The sequence below is a fragment of the Sciurus carolinensis genome, chromosome 10, assembly GCF_902686445.1.
Source record: "Sciurus carolinensis chromosome 10, mSciCar1.2, whole genome shotgun sequence".
NCBI classification, from domain to species: domain Eukaryota; kingdom Metazoa; phylum Chordata; class Mammalia; order Rodentia; family Sciuridae; genus Sciurus; species Sciurus carolinensis.
Window position 1 is genome coordinate 137543675 of NC_062222.1, and position 21401 is coordinate 137565075.

The following is a 21401-nucleotide window of genomic DNA, read 5'->3' on the forward strand; positions in this document are numbered from 1 at the left end:
AGGACTAGTGCGTTTGGTGGGTGCTGGACATCACAGATTCGGTGTTTACGGGTTGGACTTTGCTCTTTTTCCCACAGAGGGGCCTGTGGGCGTTGGCCTACCTGAAGACCAGCACGGTCCCTGTTCTCACTGGCCTGGGATTACCGTGGCCTTCACTTCAGGACTACTCTCGTCCCATTAGTAAGTCCTGTCATCCCTGCTGAGTGTCTTGGGGGTTCCACTGGTCAGAACGCAAACCTTCCCTGGGACTTGTAGGGCGCACAGCCACCTGGTCACTCCCTGCCCCCCTCAGGCCGCTCCCTCCGTGTAGACACGTGGAGGTGCCCTCCACGGACCTCAGGCAGCTCCCTGCTGCTTTGTCCCTCTGCTCTGCTGCCCAGTCCTGACTCAGGAGGACTCTGCACTGGGTTTCAGGAGGCCGCTGGGCTGGGCCAGGGTGGGGGCGCGCTCTCCTTCCCACAGACCCTCCCCCGGCTCCGGTGTCTGAAACCAGCTGGTGGATGTGTTTTGTCCAGGGTTCTCATTGTTTACGCCGGGTGATGAGTCTAGGCCCAGTTATGCCTAGTGACCAGCGCTGTCTGTTATTATTTTTAAAGCAGCGGATTATCCAGACGTGATCTTCCAGGCCGACTGTGGCCAGCCAACCCTGGTCGCTGAGCTACGCAGAATCAGAGCCTGGGCCGCCGGCTGGGCTGACACACAGCGCCTCTCACAGAGCCTTCCTGCCGCCCGGCTTCCTCTCGCCCGCACCCTCTGACCAAAGCTGCCGTTGCTGACCCGGGTACGTGCTGAACCACAGACGGAGCTCGGAAACGCCCGGACACAGTCCCTGTCCGCTGGGGGCGGTGCCGCAGGGAGGACAGCAGGAAACAGGCCCTGCCTTTTATTTTCTCACCTTTGTTTTCTAGAAATGGAACGATCTCCAGGGAGGAGCAGTGGAGGCTGGGTGGGCAGTGCCTGCTGGCTTCCCAGCTTGGCCCAGGGCTGTGGGCAGGGGGCCGGTGGCCTTGCAGTGAGGTCAGGATTCAACCTCTCCCTGGCCACCACTTGAGCTCTGTCCGGGCACTGGGTGCCAGAGAGGAGTGAGATGCAGCCCCTGCCCTCCCAGGACCCCCGCCAAGTGGCCACAGCTACAGGGCTGGAGAAGGACACAGTCCTGAGGTCCAAGACGCAGTGGGGGCCCTGAGGAGCAGGGGCGGGCACCCAGGCAGGACGGCTCTGCAGGAGGAGCTAGGGCGGGGCCTGGGGGCGGGGCCTGGGGGCGGGGCTGTGCACCCTCGGTCACCGGCAGGGCCCTGGGCCTGGAGCCCAAGCCTGCTGAACGGATGGGTGGATGGGACAGCCTGGGAAGCCCTCTGACCAGGCCATGAGCTGGGCTGTCCTCTTGGGGCCACGGGGGCAGCGTGAGAGGGGAGGGGTGGAGGCACAGCACGCTAGGCCGTGAGTCCCGGTGGCCTGTCACCTGCAGATGGGGGACACAGAGCAGAGCCAGGCGCAGAAGGACCTGGCAGGGGCCTGGCCTCTCTGCTGGCCCAGGCTTGCAGGCTGGCTCGGGAGGAGGAGGGCGAGGCCGGCAGGCCACTCACCGGCAGACGGCGCACACGAAGCAGTCGGGGTGGTAGGTCTTGCCCAGCGCGGACACCACCTCGCCCTCGATGAACCGGTCGCAGCTGTGGCAGCGCGTGCCGTAGAGGCGCTGGTAGTCCTGCGTGCAGACGTACTCGCCCTGCCGCACGAAGAAGCCGCCCTCCGCCAGGTCGCAGCCGCAGGCTGTGGGGAGCACCAGGCGGGGCGTGGGCGGGCGGCCGCGCCAGGCCCCTCCCACAGGGCCCGCAGGCCTCCGGCCTGAGTCGGGGGACTTTCCTACATGTGATCTTAGGCAGAAGGCCAGGTGGCAAGGCCAGAGCCCTGCAGGAGGGACAGAGGCAGGCGGTCTGACTTCGCCCAACTGCAGCTCCCACACTTGGAGCTACTAAGCCCGGCGGGGAAGCGGTTGTCAGTGGGGAACAGAGGCCACCCTCAGGCAGCAGGGACACCCCTGCCACCTCTGCCCCCTCCATGCCCAGGAGCGCTTGGGAGCCAGGCTCACCTCGGAGAGAACAGCCCGTGACGTGCCTTGGGTGACCCCTGCCACTCTGCTGGGGCTCAGGGAAGCCCCTTGCCCTGGCCCACCAGTTGTCCGGGCCCGTGCCAACAGGCCAACACAGCTCAACAGCCCCAAGCCCACATTCTGAACAGCCATGTGGCCCTGGCGCACCTCACATGACCCTGGCAGGGCCCGTCACAGCCAGACTGGGAATGCGGCCCAGGGGTGGCCGTCAGCTGGCCTTCCCTCAACTCCCACAGGGCCGCGCAGCTGAAGCAGGACCACCCAGCGCCACCTACGTCACTGTGCCCAGCTCTTGGCCGCAAATGGGTTCTAGCCGAGCACGGCTGATGGTGCCCCTCCCCAGGGCACAGCTGTCCCCTCTGCAGGGAGGGCAGACCCTGCTGCAGGATGAGACCACCACTCAGCAAAGGGTCTGGCACCAGCTTTGGGGCTCAGTTCCACCGGCCTGGCACTTTGCTGTGTGCTCTGGGCAAGCCCCTTGCCCTCTCTGGGCCTCTGCATGCTCATGGGGAACACAGGCTCCATCACCCACAGTGGCAGCTGCTGCCGTCACCTTCCCCAGAGGCAGAGGCCAGCCACAGGCCGCTCTGGAGCCTCCTCCACACCCAGGAGCAGTGTCCTCTCCACCATGACTGAGGCCAGGCAAAGGCGGCCCCCTCACTGCCCCGAGACGCCAAGGTCACCGCAGGGCAGTAACGCTCTGGCCTCTGCCTGCTGAAAGTAAAAAGCCTGATCCACCAGTGATTCTAGGAGTATCAGCGAGACAGCTGCGGCTACCCGGTTACATTTTGCAAAAGCAAATACAACTGGCCAAGGCAACAGGAGCTGGGAGGTGCAGCTGGACGAGGCCTGGCTCTGGGCTCTCAGGAGGTCACTCTGAGAGGCCGTCAGGAGGGCGGGAGGGCTGTGGCAATGGCTCTTGCCCTTGGATCCTTCTGGGAACCTGCCCAGGGAAGTGGCCATGAACGGCCACAGGGTCAGTGCAGCCTCGACATGTTGCAGAGACAGGTCCTGGGGTCAGCCGGCCCGGCCCACTCTTGCCGCTTCTCAGCTGTGCAACCTTGGGTCACTCAACCTCTCTGAAGCTCAAGGTAGTTGTCACCAGCTGAGTTACCAATACCACCCTTGCATGACTGTTGAAAGGAAAAGCCAGTTAGCCCAGCAGCTGGCTGGACACGGCTTGAAGGCAGGACTGGTGGAAGAGTTGAGTTTACGCTGAGCCGCGGGGGTGGAAGGAAGTAGGGCCCACAGGGAGGCGGCAGGGGAGAGTTTATATGTTGAAGGAAGCGCTCAACGGTGGCTTCTTCTGTACTGCGATTGACTCCAGGGGCTCTTTACCACAGAGCTGCAGCCCAGTCCTTTCTCTTCTTATTACTCTTTCCATTTTGAGCCAGGGTCTGACTGAGGCTGGCCTGGAACTTGCCATCCTCCTGCCTCCGCCTCCCGAGCTGCTGGGATTACAGGCCCGGGCCCCGTGCCTGGCTGGAATAGGAACGTCAAGTGAATAAATCAGGATTCAAAGGTACGCACACAGCCTGTCTTCAGACTTGAAGACTCGTCGGAAGAACAAAATCCTAACCGAAACTGCAGGGGCCCTGCTGTCTCCCCATGTCTGTCCCGGGGGCACCGCGTGGCATCAGGTACTGTGGACACACAGCACGCCGGCCAGCGGGTGGACTGGCCCAGCCACCAGGCTGCCGGCCCCACGCCTGCCCATCTAACTCTCTGCCGTGTCTTCCCCAGCTCTGTGAGTGACCTGCGTGGCTCCCGCTGAGCGGAACACCCTGCTCCTAGCAGGGGAGGCAGCATGTCTGCCAGGCTCTTAAGACTCCGGGAGCCCGAGACGGCTCCTCGTGAACCCCACACCCCACGAGGTGCATTTGGAGGCCCCTCGTACCACTCGGAGGTCACCCCCAGGTGGCCCAGCACAGCTCTGTGGCCCCATCAGAGACCACCTCCCCAAGAGGCCTGCCCTGATCACCACTTCCAAAGAGAGGCCTCCCGCCCTCCCTGCCTGCCCCCTCTCCTCCCCTCTGGTGTCCTGAGCGGGACAAAACCTCACCGCTCCTGCATTCCACGCCCTGGAACTGACCAAGGGCAGGGAAGTCCTCGCTATGATGCATCCCAAGCACTAAGGTCAGCGTCTGACACACAGTAGGTGCTCTGTACGAGAGCACTTGTCGACGATGCTGCAGGGCTTCGAACATGGGTTAGGAAGCAGGCCAAGAGCCACAGCAGCTGCGGGCGGCAGCGGAGGGACCTGCACCCAGAGCAGGTCTCAGAGCCCAGGCCTGGGCAGCTAAGTGTGCCATTTCCTCCAGGGTTTTCTCAGGGAAACCAGCACACCGGGGCAGAACATGCCTGGGCAGAAGAAACCCAAAGGACTCCTGGATCGACTGTGGCACTGTCCCTCAGCTGACCAACCTGCTTTGGTTTGACTGATAACATGCCCAGCCCAGGACGGACAGAACTGAGCCAAGTCAGAACCCTCCTGTTCCTGTTGGCCAGTGGAATGGCCATGTGGCCTAGGTCTGGCCAGTGAGTGCCATGGTAAAGCTGTGGGGGCTTCAGGAAAGGAGAGGCCCTCTGCTGCATAACCCCCATGCCCTCCTATGTGGCTTGCCACCCTATGAGGAGGTGATGTTGGAGCTGCAGCAGCCATCCTGAGTCCTTGAGGAGAGGCACCATGGCATGCACAGATGAGATGTGGGAGCGGGGCAGGTAGGGGTGGGCGGTAGGGAGGGAAGCCGAGTCCTGGTGACCCTGCGGCCTGAGGCAGGTGGGGGGAGCTGCAGACTTCATGAAGGTGACATGTCCACTTGGTGAAGACATGGTGAGCTGGCTCTCCCCCGCCCCCCAGTACCAGGATGCTCCGGAACTGCGTGTCCCCAGGGAGCCTGGACCAGACGCCAGCCGCGACCACGGTTTTTGTGCTGGGACACGCTGCTGTCTGCAGAGCTCGTGGAGACCTCCGTGGCTCTGCAGTCCTGAGCAGGAGCACAGAGGCCTCGTGGGCCAGGGCCTCGCTCTGGGGCCAGCCTGGCACCTGCCACTGCGTGTCCAGACTCCTGCCCACCACCACTGCGTCCCAGCTGGCCTCAGGGAGCACGGCAACAGTGTCCCAGACACTGGCCAGCAGGAAGGGGTGCAGCCGTCCCTGCAGCTGCCCACCCGGGCATCCTGCTGCAGTCCTAGGTCAGCTCACAGAGGAGCCTGTGGATGCAGCGGCGCCCGCGTTCCCCACACGGGTGTCTGGAGCCGACGGCGGGCTTGGCTCTTCAGAAACAGTCGGGAGAGCAAACCAGATGCATCCTGGAGCCTAGCGCCAAGGGAGAGCGGCCGAGGGCAGAACTGCGTGTTCCTTCTCCTTGGGAAGCACCCCCAGAGCACCGCGTCCCTTCATCCCGAGGTGACTCTGTCCCAAGGTGACCCCATGGGGACAGGAGCCGGGGTGTCGCGCCACCAGCATCCCTGTTCCACGTCCCAGGAAGCTGTTTCTGGCAGGCACGCTGGCCGTGGTTCTCCTCGCTGAACTCTCTAACAGCCGAGGCCATGGCCGGGTCCTGTCACCAACCCCACCCCTGCGGCCTTGTGAGAGAGGTAGGGGATCCTGGGGATCAGAGCACCTGAGAAGTGATGGACCAGCCGGGCCGGGCGCACAGGGACGCCTGGATCCAGGGGACACGGGGTCAGGGCTGGTTGCCCACCCACGACGGAGCCCTGAGGGGCAGGCTGTGGCCAGCCTCTGCCGAGGGACCAGGCACTGCTGCCCCCGCCTGCCCTCTCAAGATTTCCAAGGTGGGGGCCAGGGGGATCACTCTGGTCCCCAAGCCACCGGCCCTGCCTCCCCGTGCACCCTGCTCCCTGGGCTGGCGGCAAAGGACACTTCTGGGGTTTCCCTTCTACAGCAGAAGAGCCCAGGCGGTCCTGAGGTTCCCTTCAAACAAGGGGGGCTCGCATGGCAGGAGCCTGCAGCCCACGCGGAGGAAGTGGAGGACTCCTGGGGGGACGGGCTTCCCTGCGCTCACTGTCCCCTGTCCCCTGGGGGGACCCTGGGTGCCTCCACAGGAACCTGGGAGGGACCACCTCAGTCAGGGTCACAGAAAGACCTAGAATCAAAGCTCTGGCCAAGCCCAGCGGCTGGCGTGGGACCCGGGGAAAGTGCATCGGGAGGATCTTCAGGCCGTGGGCGTTGGTGGAGTCCTCCCTACAAGCTCCGAGGACGGTGGGCTCAGGTCTGGACGTCACCCCGGGGGCTTTGACTCGCCACCCCCAGCTGCGGTGTCATGCGTCTCTAGGGAATTAAACACAGGCGCGCTTAGTCCCGCCCACACGCAGGGGACCCAGGGAGGCTGGTGGCTCCGCCACCCAGGAGAGGATGCTGCCGGAATTTTGGTTCTACTTTCATCCTATCTTTTTGGTATTATTTGAATTTAGTATATTATTTATGTCATTTTTATACCTAGAGAAAAATCAAAGGGCTTTTCCCTTGGAACAAAATGGGAATGCTCCCTTGCTGGGTGAGGCGCCCCTGGACACGACCGGTGGAGGCCACCTGCCCCACCCTGCTGATGGCTCCCGGCCACACCTGGGAAGCCTCTGGTGCTGGGCAGTTGTAGGGCGGCCGGGAGCCTGGAGCCCTCCCCACCGAGCAGGTTCCTCCCTGCACCTGGGACATGGCTGCGCAGGAAGCTTGTCCCCAGGCCCCGACCCGCCCCGAGCCCCCTGGCAGGCGCCGCAGCCCTTGAGGCTGGGAGCGGACACTTACCTTTGCAGACGAAGCACTTGATGTGGAAGTACTTGCTCTGCACGCGCAGCACCTCCCCCTTGCACACATTTCCACAGGTGTTGCACAGGATTGCGGTGGCCGGCGGCTGCTCCAGGGGGCTGTGAGCGGCCTGGGGCTGGGACACTGAAAAGGAAGCAAGCGGTGGGTCAGAGGGAGGGCGAGCTCGCCTGCAGGCTCGGGCTGCACCCCCAGCCCTGCGCCACATGGCACCAAGGGGGGCTCCGGTCCACGTTGCCCAGGGACAGAGAGCGTGACAGGTGGCAACCCTGGGGCCACCGCTCCCTGGTCAACTGCAGTGAGCCCCATGCCATGAGCAGCCTGGCCCCTTGCCTGCAGTGACCAGACCGTTGCTACCTCTCTGAAGGGCAACCCAGGCCCTGCTGCCTCCACCGGGCAGGTCTTGCCCTGCCAGGTCTCTGAGGCAGGGTCTCCCCCAGCAAGCCTGGCGGCCTTCTGCTGCAGGGGACCCGGGTCCTGTGCCCTGTGGGTACAGCCCCACGTTCCCGGGGGAGCCGGCTGCACATTTCCTCTGGTCCTGGGACATCCATCTAAACATGGCTGCTGTCCCCTTAAAGTCCATCCCAGCGCAGGGTGTTAGGGAGGCGCTGGGAACCCTGGTTGATGGGCTGACGAGAGGGCACCGCCGCCCGTGGGTGCCCGGACCCGTCCCCTGCCCTCCTCGTGCACACCCTCCCCAGTGTACGGAGGCTGGAGCAAGCACACTGGAGCCGCAGGGCTGGCAAGAGGCAGCCTTGGCAGCAGGAGAACCACAGCGACCCCCGGGGGGCAGTGCTGGCCGGGGAGCTCAGGGGAGCGGCCAAGCTCTGCAGCCCAGGGAGGATTGGTCAGGGGGAGGGGCTGCCCTTCTGGGCACAGGCAGGAGCCACGGTGGGTCCACAGGCTGGGTGGGGAGATGTGGGGGCTGCGGGGGTCTCGCAAGCACTGTGCACAGCTGATGCTTAGTGCTCCAGTACACCTGTGAGGGACCCACTCAGAGGGACTGAGGACCCCAGAGGTCAGGGGCCGGGCAAGCACCAGGGTGCAGCCAGGGACCCGTGGCCAGAGGCCTCAGAGGACAGAACCGCAGCCCCCAGTGTGGGTTCTGATCTCCAGGCCTGTGCACAATCCCGCCGTAGTCGAAGGGGCTGTGCAGGCCGGCCCTTGAGGACCTGGAGCACTGGGGAGCTGGCCAGGACCCCGCTTGGCCCAGCACCAGCCCAGGGCCCCGGCGTGGAGGATACCCCCGTGTGCTTGGTGGAGACGAGGCTGTGGAGGAGGCCAGAGGAGCGACATCACTGGCCTCCCAGGCGCAGGAAGGGTAGCGAGCCTGGGGGTGACCTGGGTCAGGCGTCTGACCTCCAGCCCGCAGTCACGACCTGGTGCTGTTTGAAGCCCCTCATCTGTGGGCATCTGTCAGGCAGCCGCAGGGTCTCGCACGGCACACAAGCCTCCAGATGGGCTGGGGTCTGGGCGGGGCCAAGGCACCTCACCCGTCCCATCCACTGCCCACCCTCATTTGGGTGCCAGATCCACCATGCCCAGCAGCTGCCCCCTGGATCCCCCCTTGGCCCAGACCCTGTGCCAAGAGCTCTCTGCAATCGTACTGAGACTGAACCACAGGCTGTGCACAGCCTGCGGCCCCCCGGAACCCAGTCCCCGGCCCACGGCACAGCCAGGAGGCCAACCTGCCAGAGCACACTCCCAGGGGGGCAGGCGCCATCTCTAGTGACAACCAGGGGTCCGAGATGGCACAACCCGATGACGGGCCCACAGCTGCCCTGCTTCCAATGCCAGACCAGCCACAGAAGCCCAAATACGGCCCTCGCCAGTCTCCCAGGACACAGGTGCCCCTGTCTCCAGGCCCAGCAGAGCCTCCCTCTCCACTGCGAAGCTGCCCCGCCCCACCTGCAGGTGACCTGCCAGCTACTCAGAGCCACTGCAGAGGGAGTCACAGGTGGCCCTGCTGAATGTCCTTGTGGCTGGTCTCCACTGATTCCACAACGCTCTCAGCCAGCTTCTCCTGTCTTGGTCTGGGTTCCCTTGAGGCTGAGTCAAGACAGGTGGGGGCTACACGTGGCAAATCTGGGGGTCCCAAGTGCCAGGAAAGAGAGAGGAACCGGGAGGGTGGAACGGGGAAGGCAGAAGCCAAGAGCCCAGTGCTACCGAGTAGCTCACCTCCGGGGCTCCAGGGAGCCTGTAGGACCTGCCCAGCTCATCCTGCTGACTGAGGGAAGGGAGATGGGGGTCCCTCACTTCCTGTCCCCCACGCATGAGGGTCACCCAAGGCAGAGATCCCTCCCCTCTCTGGGCTGCTGGGTCTGGGCTGGCCCTTTGCTTCCGAGGCCGGGTGCTGCAGTGCTATGGATGCTTACAGGGGCAGGGCCACTGTCACGGCATAGCTGGACCCACAGGTGGCAGGAGGACACGGTGCTGGTCCAGAAAGTGCCTGCCACAGTTCTCTTCAAGTATCTATATAAGAAGGCCGAAGGCTGGCCTGGCCACCAGGCCTGGTGGCCCCCGTCCCTGCAGTGAGAATCAAGGAACTGTAGCCCAGACAGGGGCAGCTCCCCCAGCTCCAGCCGGTCCCTCACCTCCCAGGGCCCCGCATGCCAGCAGCCACCTGGGTCAGGCAGGCGGGACTTCCGTCCTCTGCAGAGCCGGCCCCCCATGCGAGGCTGACCATGGACTGCCTGGAGGAGGGAGCGGGTCATTCTGGGGCAACAGGGCTTCCAAGGACAGGGACACTAAATAGCTCAAGCGTGGTGGCGTCAGCTGCCTGGGCACGAGGTGAGTTGTCGCCCTGGAGAAGCAGGTGCAGGAGAGGGAGCACCCTGAATAATAACTCGGGTGGCGCTGGGCACCCAGGGCTTGGTGACCACACCCGCCTCGCCTTTAAGAGGTCAAGAAGCTACAGCAAAACCATGGTGCAGAGCCAGCCAGGGCCCTGAGCTCAGCTGCAGCCCGGGGGCACCTGCCACATCTCCCTCCCTCCCTGGTGGTGGGTGCGCTCCTGTCTGCACAGCACGCCGCAGCCCCCTGTGGGCCGGGCCTGCCTACTGCTGTAGGCTGGAGGGAGGAGCCAAGCCCACTTTCCTCCTGTGCTTGGGCCCAAGCTTCTCAGGGAGAACAGGCCTGGAGGGGGTCTGAAGACCCCGACAGCACCCACTCCAGGCTGGGTGGACAGGGGCTGGGCCACGGGGCTCCTGGAGGGCACATGCCAGCGAGTGGCCCTGACCCCATCTGAGCTCAGTCAGAGATGGTGGGGGGGAGGGGGTCGATGTGGCTCTGTTGTGTCCTTACCTACCAGAGACACAAGGATGACATGCTGTGCTTCATGAGCAAGGCAGGAGTCTGGCTGGACTCCAGCTCGAGTCCAGGGGAGGAGAAAGGTCAGTTTCAGGTTCCAGGGGGCAGCATGGGCTGTGGGGACAGCGGCCCAGGATGCAGTCTCAGCTCTGTCCCCTCATGTTGTGACCTTGACAGTCCCTGGCACCCCACCTCCTGCCTGTCTGTCCTGTCACCCACCCACCCTCTGCTCACATCACCTGGCAGGGCAGGTGTGCTGGGACAATGGGCAAAAACACCTGCCTAGCAACCAGCCCAGCAACCAGCCCACAAACAGTCAGCACTAGGAAACAATGACCTTCGCTGCTGGAACAACACGGCCTGACATCACCAGCTCCCAGGCTGTGGGAACATCTCTGGACTGGGGAGAGCTATTTTAAGGGCGTGACTTGCCGGCTGCGCAACCCCACCCACCTGGAGCCCCTGCAGCAGCCTGGGGCCTCTGACCACAGGGTCCGGGCTGTGGTGCTGCCCTCTGGCGACAGGAAGCAGGCACTGCGCCTCGAGGGCAGCTCCTCTTGGTGCAGCCAAGTGGACCCTGCAGGTTTCCCTCCAGCACGCAGCTCCCTGTCACCACCCGCTGGTGAATCAGGGTGGGTTTGAGGTGTGGGCCTTTGTGCCCCAAGGCGGGGTTCATTCCTAGCACTGCCACAGCCGCTGCCGTGCACGGTCGGCACGCACAAGACCCTGCGGGCCCTGTGTGCTTCCTCCTCGCTCTCGTGTCCTGACCGTGGCTGACAACGTGCATCACGTGCATCAGGAGACAGCCGCTCTTCCAGAGCTTGCAGAGGGCCACTGCCTCGCGCTGCTGCTGTGCAGACTGCGGCTCAGGGATGCGTCCCTGCCAGCCACAGCAGCAGGAGGGCACGGGCCGTGCCCTGGGGTTCCCGTGCATGGCCAACAGGAGGGGGCTGTTCCATGGGGCCACCACAACTGTGTTCCCTGGGAGGGCGTTGGGGAACCCGGAGCTGGTGCTGGCCAAGGACAGAGTCCCCAGGGTGCAGGGCCGGGTGTGGCTCATCCGGTCAACCAGCCTCCCTAAGACTAAGCTCTACCAACCAGAGGCAAGCTCAGACAAGCTGGCCCTGAAGGCCAAAGAGAGCCTGGCAGCCAGAGGGTGCCCACGACGCTGGAGAAGAGCAGCCTTTCACATAGATGAGCTCCAGCAAAGCTCCAGGACACGGTGCCTCCGGGCGGGCCGCCTCCTGCCCTCCACAGCTCAGGCCCGGGACGGGTGCTGCTCCCCAGCCTGTCCTGCGCAGCAGGCAGCCAGGGCAGCGTGTGGACCTGAACTGCCCCCTTCCTCCTCTCCAAACCAGCCCGGGCCAAGGGAGGGTCAGGCGTGCTCGGCCTTCCTGCCACCCCCACAGGCCAGGGGGTTGCCCCTCTCACAGGGTGGACACTGAGGCCACAAGAAGCTGTGCTCCCCCGGCCGAGCACTGGGGGCCTGCAGAACACTCACCCCTGAGCCCACCCGAGTTTGCAATTCAGGGGACCCAGTCACTTAATTTAAAAACATCTTCAGTGGTCCCAACGATTCCAACTCCAGACTTGGAAACTGCTGGCTCATGTCGCCAAGGGCTGGCCTGGCCAGCGTCGCCCACAGCGATTCTGGCCTGGAGGACCAGCCCTGGGCTGTCCCGTCAGAGGCCTGCCTTCAACAATGCACTTGGTGAATAAAGGACGCGTGTCCCAGTCAGACTGGAAAACCACGCCCCAGACAGAGCCTCGCTGGGCGGGGAGGGGCACCCCAGGGCTGAGGGCTGGCCTCAGAGGCTCTTCCAAGGACGGAGGTTGGCGAGAACTGGGACAGGAGCCACGGGCCCCTGGCTCGATGTGAGACACCTGCCGCATCTTCCGGAGTCGCAGACTAGACATGACCTGCCTGGGTTTATCAGGGACATCTGCCTCTGGCGGGCAGCAGGTCACCCAGGTCTAAACACTCTCCTCCGGGGGTCCGGGTCTCCAGGAGCCCTGCCTCCTGCCTGCCCTAGGCCTGCTCACAGTCTGCAGGCACAGGCTCTTGGAGGCCCTGGCCTTCGTTCTGCCTCCTCGGGAAGCCCTCCGGCCCTCTCCACACTCCCTGCAGGTGCCACCACTGCGCCCCTGCCTCCAAACATCCTCGGGGTTCCCCAGGCCAGGCTGCCTCCGCCTCTGACTGCAGGTGGCGTGCAGCTGTGCATGAGGTCTGCACAGGTGGGAGAGTCATCGCCACCTGTCAGTCAGCTACCCCAGGCAGGTGAGCTTGGAAGGAGGGTGGGTGGGAGTCATACCCCAAGCCTGCACTTAGGGCTCCACCCTGCTGGAGGGCTTGGTGTGGAGCAGGTGGAGGAGCACGCGGTGGAGCGCCCTCACCTGGGGTACCTCAGCCCCCAAGGGAGGGACCCGGAGGGAGCTTGGAAGCATAATGCTGAGGCCCCAGTCTGAAGAGGCTGCCAGCCGGAGGCTCCACCGGGTGCTCTGGGAACGCAGAGCGGTGGGGACAGTGGAAAGGCTGGCGGAGACTGGGGGATGGTGGGAGGGACAGACAGGTGGAGCAGGGACTTTCAGAGCAGTGGTCCTGCTCTAGAGGATGCTGTGGCGGTGGACGCAGGTCATTGTGCATCTGTCCAGCCTCATAGAACCCAGGGCGCAGTGGGCCCAGGGCCTGTCAGCACCACCCAGAAGCCACCCGCCTAAAGTGCTGGCCACAGGGGACCTGGGGGGCCGGGGGACGCGTGGCGAGTCTACCGTCTGTTTACACTTTCCTTTCAGTTTAAAAAAGGAAGCCGCATGCTCCGAGGCCCGCGCGGAGGCCGCGCGCTCCACCAGGACCTCCAGTCAGCCTCCACACTGGGATAACGAGGCTCTCGCTGCCATAACGACACCGCCGGAAACTTGCGGTGAGAACCAACCAGGCGGGGCTGGGACGCTCGAGGACGCGTCACCACCCGCTGCCCGGGGCAGCCTCCGTGGGGACAGCGGCTGCCGCTTGGCCAGCAGCAGAGGGCTCTCAGGCCTGCAGCCACTGGCCCCGGGTCATGGCCGCCTTGCCCACCTGTGTCCCCGCTGGACACCACGCTGCAGGTGCAGCCGGGCATCCGTGCGGCCCCAGGGAGCTGCGGCACAGGCGGGGGAGGGCCTGGGGTGCTGGCTCTGCAGGCTCCGGGGCTCACGTCTGTGCAGGTCACAGACCTTTCCTGTTAGAGCCCAGACCGTGGGTGTTTGACCCCTGCAGGACATGCCGTCTCCATCACTGTATCAGCCATGGACAGTAGGTCAACAAGGGGCCCAACTGTGTTCAGTCAAACTCCATCTGCCATCGGAGGGGACAGGTGTGCAGGCTGGGGGCCTCTGGGAGGAGGTGACATGTGCAGGCTGGGGGGGCCTCTGGGAGGAGGTGACATGTGCAGGCTGGGGCCTCTGGAGGAGGTGACATGTGCAGGCTGGGGCCTGAGGGAGGAGGTGACATGTGCAGGCTGGGGCCTCTGGGAGGAGGTGACATGTGTGCAGGCTGGGGGCCTCTGGGAGGAGGTGACGTGTGTGCAGGCTGGGGTCTCTGGGCGGAGGTGACATGTGCAGGCTGGGGCCTCTGGGAGGAGGTGACATGTGCAGGCTGGGGCCTCTGGGAGGAGGTGACATGTGCAGGCTGGGGGCCTCTGAAGCAGGTGACAGTGCAGGCTGGGGCCTCTGGGAGGAGGTGACAGTGCAGGCTGGGGCCTCTGGGAGGAGGTGACATGTGTGCAGGCTGGGGGCCTCTGGGTGGAGGTGACATGTGCTGGCTGGGGCCTCTGGGTGGAGGTGACATGTGCAGGCTGGGGCCTCTGGGAGGAGATGACATGTGTGCAGGCTGGGGTCTCTGGGAGGAGGTGACATGTGCAGGCTGGGGTCTCTGGGAGGAGGTGACATGTGCAGGCTGGGGCCTCTGGGAGGAGGTGACATGTGCAGGCTGGGGCCTCTGGGAGGAGGTGACATGTGCAGGCTGGGGCCTCTGGGAGGAGGTGACATGTGCAGGCTGGGGCCTCTGGGAGGAGGTGACATGTGCAGGCTGGGGCCTCTGGGAGGAGGTGACATGTGCAGGCTGGGGCCTCTGGGAGGAGGTGACATGTGCAGGCTGGGGCCTCTGGGAGGAGGTGACATGTGCAGGCTGGGGCCTCTGGGTGGAGGTGACATGTGCAGGCTGGGGCCTCTGGGTGGAGGTGACATGTGCAGGCTGGGGGCCTCTTGAGGAGGTGACATGTGCAGGCTGGGGGCCTCTGAAGCAGGTGACAGTGCAGGCTGGGGCCTCTGGGAGGAGATGACATGTGTGCAGGCTGGGGTCTCTGGGAGGAGGTGACATGTGCAGGCTGGGGCCTCTGGGAGGAGGTGACATGTGCAGGCTGGGGGCCTCTGGGAGGAGGTGACATGTGCAGGCTGGGGGACTCTGGGAGGAGGTGACATGTGCAGGCTGGGGGCCTCTGAAGCAGGTGACAGTGCAGGCTGGGGCCTCTGGGAGGAGGTGACATGTGTGCAGGCTGGGGGCCTCTTGAGGAGGTGACATGTGCAGGCTGGGGCCTCTGGGAGGAGGTGACATGTGCAGGCTGGGGCCTCTGGGAGGAGGTGACATGTGCAGGCTGGGGCCTCTGGGAGGAGGTGACATGTGCAGGCTGGGGCCTCTGGGAGGAGGTGACATGTGCAGGCTGGGGCCTCTGGGAGGAGGTGACATGTGCAGGCTGGGGGCCTCTTGAGGAGGTGACGTGTGCAGGCTGGGGCCTCTGGGAGGAGGTGACATGTGCAGGCTGGGGGCCTCTTGAGGAGGTGACATGTGCAGGCTGGGGCCTCTGGGAGGAGGTGACATGTGCAGGCTGGGGCCTGAGGGAGGAGGTGACATGTGCAGGCTGGGGCCTCTGGGAGGAGGTGACATGTGCAGGCTGGGGCCTGAGGGAGGAGGTGACATGTGCAGGCTGGGGCCTCTGGGAGGAGGTGACATGTGCAGGCTGGGGGCCTCTTGAGGAGGTGACGTGTGCAGGCTGGGGCCTGAGGGAGGAGGTGACATGTGCAGGCTGGGGCCTCTGGGAGGAGGTGACATGTGCAGGCTGGGGGACAAGGTACCTTCTGGGACATGAGCAGCAGGCTCCGCAGGGCTCGTCTGTGTGTGGCCTGGCCACCTGGTGGCTACTGTCCACAGTCTGTTGGCCTCCCAGGCCCCAAAGCCCATTGGCCACAGTCGGGTCTGAGTGGTCTGTCTCACTTGGCCAGGGCTGGGAAGGCCTGAGCTGGCCTGGCCGTCTCCAGTGCTCAGCCAGCACTGTCCCCCTGGGGGGTCGTGGGCGTGGGCACACTGAGGAGCGGCGGGCACGGGCACCGCCTCCGTCGCAGTCTTCCCCCAAGCCATTCCCTCAGCTCAGGGCACCTGCCTCCAGACAACAGGCCGGGGGCCTCGGAGCCCCTCACCCTCAGGACGCTGTCAGTCGCCTCTTGGTTTCAGACTGGCCAAGCCTGGCCCAGGCCTCCAGCGTTGCTTGCTGGGAAACCATGCCAGGTCACAGAGCCGCTGCCTAACCTACTTAGGCTGACGCTAATTATAACCCGAGCCCAGGGAGCCGCGCCCAAGGCTGGCCCCGTTCTTGCAAGGCCGTCCGCCTGGGCCCAGCAGGCAGGCTCCGTCGTCTCCATTCAGCCCTCCACTCGGAAAGACACGCTGGTCCCCACCCCTGCCCGGCTCCAGCCCTGTCCCCAAGCCGCTCACTCCCGGGCTCGGAGATGGGGAGATGGGCACACACCACAGGCTCGAAGCTGGCGGCACCAGTGATGCCTGAGGCCCAGGCCCAGGCAGGCGCGTGACCCCAGGCCATGTCTCCAGGAGCAAACCTGTGGCCCCGAGAGCTGCCCCCGTGGGGCGGCTCCCCCAGCACCCGGGAACGGCCGGCCCTCTTCCCAGTCCCCAGAGCAGACTCTGGTTTCTCCCCGACCCTTGACCTGTCCTGAGGACAGCAATCTGCTCACCTCTGCGCTGGGTCCTAGGAGTGGACCGCAGGCTTGTCACAGGTGCTCGCCGGTGGAGGGAACCAGGAAGTGCCCCACCTTCCCGACTGGTGGCTCCCACTGCCCGTCGGGCCCCTGCCAACCCCAGGCCAGGAGCTCTGACGCTCCCCTGTCCTCAGCGCCCGGCCCAGGGGTCCTTCCAGGTCTGCCTCCTCTGAGGGTAGGGGCTCCATGTCCTCCCTCCTCACCCAGCAGGCCCAGCCCCGTCCTGACACTATGGGTGCCCAGCAGGGAGGATGGACCTGCCCGCACCCGCTGAGGGGCAGCCCGGGCACCTGTGGGCCCTGTACCCATGAACACTGCACCCCATGAACACTGTACCCGTGAACACTGCACCCCGTGAACACTGCACCCCGTGAACACTGTACCCATGAACACTGCACCCATGAACGCTGCACCCCATGAACACTGTACCCATGAACACTGCACCCGTGAGCACTGCACCCCATGAACACTGCACCCGTGAGCACTGCACCCCATGAACACTGCACCCGTGAACACTGTACCCGTGAACACTGCACCCCGTGAACACTGTACCCGTGAACGCTGCACCCCATGAACACTGTACCCATGAACACTGCACCCGTGAGCACTGCACCCCATGAACACTGCACCCGTGAGCACTGCACCCCATGAACACTGTACCCGTGAACACTGCACCCCGTGAACACTGCACCCGTGAACACTGTATCTGTGAACACTGCACCCCATGAACACTGTACCTGTGAACACTGCACCCCATGAACACTGTACCCGTGAACACTGCACCCCGTGAACCTGTACCCGTGAACACTGCACCCCGTGAACACTGCACCCCATGAACACTTCACCCGTGAGCACTGCACCCCATGAACACTGCACCCGTGAGCACTGCACCCCATGAACACTGCACCCGTGAGCACTGCACCCCATGAACACTGCACCCGTGAGCACTGCACCCCGTGAACACTGTACCCGTGAACACTGCACCCCGTGAGCACTGTACCCGTGAACACTGCACCCCGTGAGCACTGTACCCGTGAACACTGCACCCCATGAACACTTCACCCGTGAGCACTGCACCCCATGAACACTGCACCCGTGAGCACTGCACCCCATGAACACTGCACCCGTGAGCACTGCACCCCATGAACACTGCACCCGTGAGCACTGCACCCCGTGAACACTGTACCCGTGAACACTGCACCCCGTGAACACTGTACCCGTGAACGCTGCACCCCATGAACACTGTACCCATGAACACTGCACCCGTGAGCACTGCACCCCATGAACACTGCACCCGTGAGCACTGCACCCCATGAACACTGTACCCGTGAACACTGCACCCCGTGAACACTGCACCCGTGAACACTGTATCTGTGAACACTGCACCCCATGAACACTGTACCTGTGAACACTGCACCCCATGAACACTGTACCCGTGAACACTGCACCCCGTGAACCTGTACCCGTGAACACTGCACCCCGTGAACACTGCACCCCATGAACACTTCACCCGTGAGCACTGCACCCCATGAACACTGCACCCGTGAGCACTGCACCCCATGAACACTGCACCCGTGAGCACTGCACCCCATGAACACTGCACCCGTGAGCACTGCACCCCGTGAACACTGTACCCGTGAACACTGCACCCCGTGAGCACTGTACCCGTGAACACTGCACCCCGTGAGCACTGTACCCGTGAACACTGCACCCCATGAACACTTCACCCGTGAGCACTGCACCCCATGAACACTGCACCCGTGAGCACTGCACCCCATGAACACTGCACCCGTGAGCACTGCACCCCATGAACACTGCACCCGTGAGCACTGCACCCCGTGAACACTGTACCCGTGAACACTGCACCCCGTGAACACTGTACCCGTGAACGCTGCACCCCATGAACACTGTACCCATGAACACTGCACCCGTGAGCACTGCACCCCATGAACACTGCACCCGTGAGCACTGCACCCCATGAACACTGCACCCGTGAGCACTGCACCCCATGAACACTGCACCCGTGAGCACTGCACCCCATGAACACTGCACCCGTGAGCACTGCACCCCATGAACACTGCACCCGTGAGCACTGCACCCCATGAACACTGCACCCGTGAGCACTGCACCCCATGAACACTGCACCCGTGAGCACTGCACCCCGTGAACACTGTACCCGTGAACACTGCACCCCGTGAACACTGTACCCGTGAACGCTGCACCCCATGAACACTGTACCCATGAACACTGCACCCGTGAGCACTGCACCCCATGAACACTGCACCCGTGAGCACTGCACCCCATGAACACTGTACCCGTGAACACTGCACCCCGTGAACACTGCACCCGTGAACACTGTATCTGTGAACACTGCACCCCATGAACACTGTACCTGTGAACACTGCACCCCATGAACACTGTACCCGTGAACACTGCACCCCGTGAACCTGTACCCGTGAACACTGCACCCCGTGAACACTGCACCCCATGAACACTTCACCCGTGAGCACTGCACCCCATGAACACTGCACCCGTGAGCACTGCACCCCATGAACACTGCACCCGTGAGCACTGCACCCCATGAACACTGCACCCGTGAGCACTGCACCCCGTGAACACTGTACCCGTGAACACTGCACCCCGTGAGCACTGTACCCGTGAACACTGCACCCCGTGAGCACTGTACCCGTGAACACTGCACCCCGTGAGCACTGCACCCGTGAACACTGCACCCCGTGAGCACTGTACCCGTGAACACTGCACCCCGTGAGCACTGCACCTGTGAACACTGCACCCCGTGAGCACTGTACCCCGTGAACACTGTCTGTGGGACTTGGGGGGGGCGCCATGGAGGCGGACAGGGAGTGGGGGCTGGGACCTGCCCACTTCCTGCTCCCCAGAGTCCTCCATGGCGAAGTGCCACCAAGAGCCCACGGACACAGGCGTCTTGGGGCGGATGTGCCCGTGGGGCCCGGCCAGCCCGGGGCGTGGCTGTGTTCTGGAGGCAGAGCTGGGAGAAGAGCCAGAGAGCCCTGCGGGCAGGCTGGCCAAGCCTCCAGGCGCAGCAGCTGTCCGTCCCTCCCCCGGCCACCCGTGTCCCTGTGGGACGGCACTGCACTGCCAAAGAGCATGGCCCTGCAGGACGGGGGGTATCCGTTCTTCTGGGGGCATTGGGACACACACAGGAAACCATGAGTGGCCAGGGAGGGAGCCCCAGCCAGGCCAGCAGCGCGTGGGTGACGAGGCTCCTGGCCCTGCGAGTGTCCCTCACGTCACGCGCCCGCCTCCGGTAGGTCTCGGGCGTCCAGCACGTGCCGTAAATGTTCAGCCCTCAGGGGTCAGCACGCATGTCTGGGACAGCAGAGCGCGGGGCCCGGGGCGGCTGACGAGCTTGAAAGCCCTCAGTTGCTGCTCCTGGTCCCCACCAGGCCCTGACCCGGGCACTCTGCCACAGTCCTGGGCACAGAGCTGCAAACAGCGGGGTCCTCGGGCCCATGGAGGGGCTGCCGCCAGGGCCGTGAGTGTGGGAGCACAGCAGGCCAGCTCCAGCCCAGACGGGCAGCGCACACGGGTCAAGGGATACCCCAGGGTCAAGGGCCCTGCCTGGGTGGCACGGTGGGCACGTCAGCTCCAGCCCTGCCACCGGCTGGCACTGAGGCGTAGACCCCTCAACCTGCCAACAAGGGACCCAAGACTCAGAGAGCCCAGCACCCCGGCAAGAGGGCACAGCCGCAGCTGGCGAGGGGGCTGGAACCCGTCTCGGCAGGAACCAGCCTCTGGCTCCCGGCCCCCACTGCCCACCTGACTTCCGGGCTCTTCCCGCGGCCGCCCGATCCGCTGGGCAAGGCAGGCCGGTGTCGGGAAAGCATTTCCTGAGTGTCTAATTCAAACCGGGCATCTGAGCCCTTGGCCGGGAGCCGGGGGAGGAGGGTGGTGGGCCGCAGTCCCGCCGGCTGGTCAGCACGCGGGGCATACAGCAGGCCTTCCGGCGGGACCCTGGGCCTGGTGCCGCCTGCCGCCTGCCAGCGGGCCCCGCTCACCAAGGCCACACGTCCAGCTCACAGCCTGCCTGCTGCGGCTGGGTCCCCACTCAACCTGGGAAGGCCAGGGGGAGGCCTGGGGCAGCTGGCCTGAACCACCCGTCTCTGGGTTCAAAGACGAAAACGCTTCTCTTCAACCCCACGAGGGGGATTACTCGTTAGGAGACAGAGACCAAGGCGAAGCCCCTCTACCGTGTCCTCTGAGAGCCCCCGGCGCGAGGTGGCCAGTCCACCCGGGAGCCGAGGCACTCCTCCAGGGGCTGAGCCCACGCCCGACACTGCCTCCCACGCACTCCAGGGAAGCTGGCCGCTGGGCAGGAGCACCCCGCACACGCTCCAGTCGCTCCCCTGAGGGTCGCCGCACAGCCCACAATTCACCTGGAAAATGGAGGGTTCACTGGCTGGCGGTATTCAGAGCCGAGTGTCAATCACCATGATCAGATGTAGAAACCTGGTCACCCCAGAACAAAATCCTGAGCTCCCCTCCCCTCATTCCCCCTCTTCCCAGCTCCTGACAATGTCTGGTCTCTATGAATTTGCCTGTTCTGAGCTTGTCACTCAAATGGAATGGCACCACATGTGGTTTTTGTGTCTGGCTTCTTTCCTTCCATCATGTTTTCTGGGTTTTTTCAGTTTGTAGCAGATGTCAGCACTTCCTTCCTTTTCGTGGCTAAGTAATATTCCACCACACATTTTGTTTATCCATTCGTCATTTAAAGCATTTGGGGGATGTTTCCACTTTGGGGCTCCTACGATAATCCTACTAAGAACCTTCATGCACACATTTTGGTTCAGACATGAGTTTTCATTTCTCTGGGGTATATATACACTAGGAGTCCAATTGCTGGACCATGCGGTCACTGTGTGCTGAACATTTTGAGGGAGCACCTGACTGCTTTCCACAGCAGCTGTTCCCACCAGAGTCCTGCACACCCTCCCTCCAGCCCGGGGTGTCCCTGGCCCTTTGTTCTAGGCCCCAGCAGATGCGAAGGATCCCACTTTCCTCTGCACGCCCAGATGGCCGAGGGTGTGGAGTGCCCTTTCCAGCACGTGGTGCCCTCCTGCAGGGTCTGGAGGCTGCCTGTCCAGGGGCTGCGCTCAGGTCCGCTGCTCGACGCCCACGCGTTCC

At 64.1% G+C, this 21401-nt stretch overlaps 1 protein-coding gene across 26 annotated transcripts in view; it reads right to left on the minus strand.

Moving 5' to 3' along the window:
- Ablim2 (actin binding LIM protein family member 2) overlaps positions 1 to 21401 on the minus strand; it is a 125936-nt gene that overhangs the window by 79669 nt on the left and 24866 nt on the right. For 17 of the 26 annotated variants that reach the window (XM_047565951.1, XM_047565973.1, XM_047565971.1 and 14 more), the window contains 2 exons: positions 6879 to 7022; positions 1587 to 1770 (listed from right to left, as the gene is read on the minus strand). In XM_047565951.1, coding sequence (XP_047421907.1) covers positions 1587 to 1770; positions 6879 to 7022 — 328 coding nt within the window. Of the gene's footprint in view, positions 1 to 1586; positions 1771 to 6878; positions 7023 to 10203; positions 10345 to 21401 lie in introns of those variants that run through there. The other 9 variants (XM_047565967.1, XM_047565958.1, XM_047565961.1 and 6 more) reach the window with 5 other exon arrangements.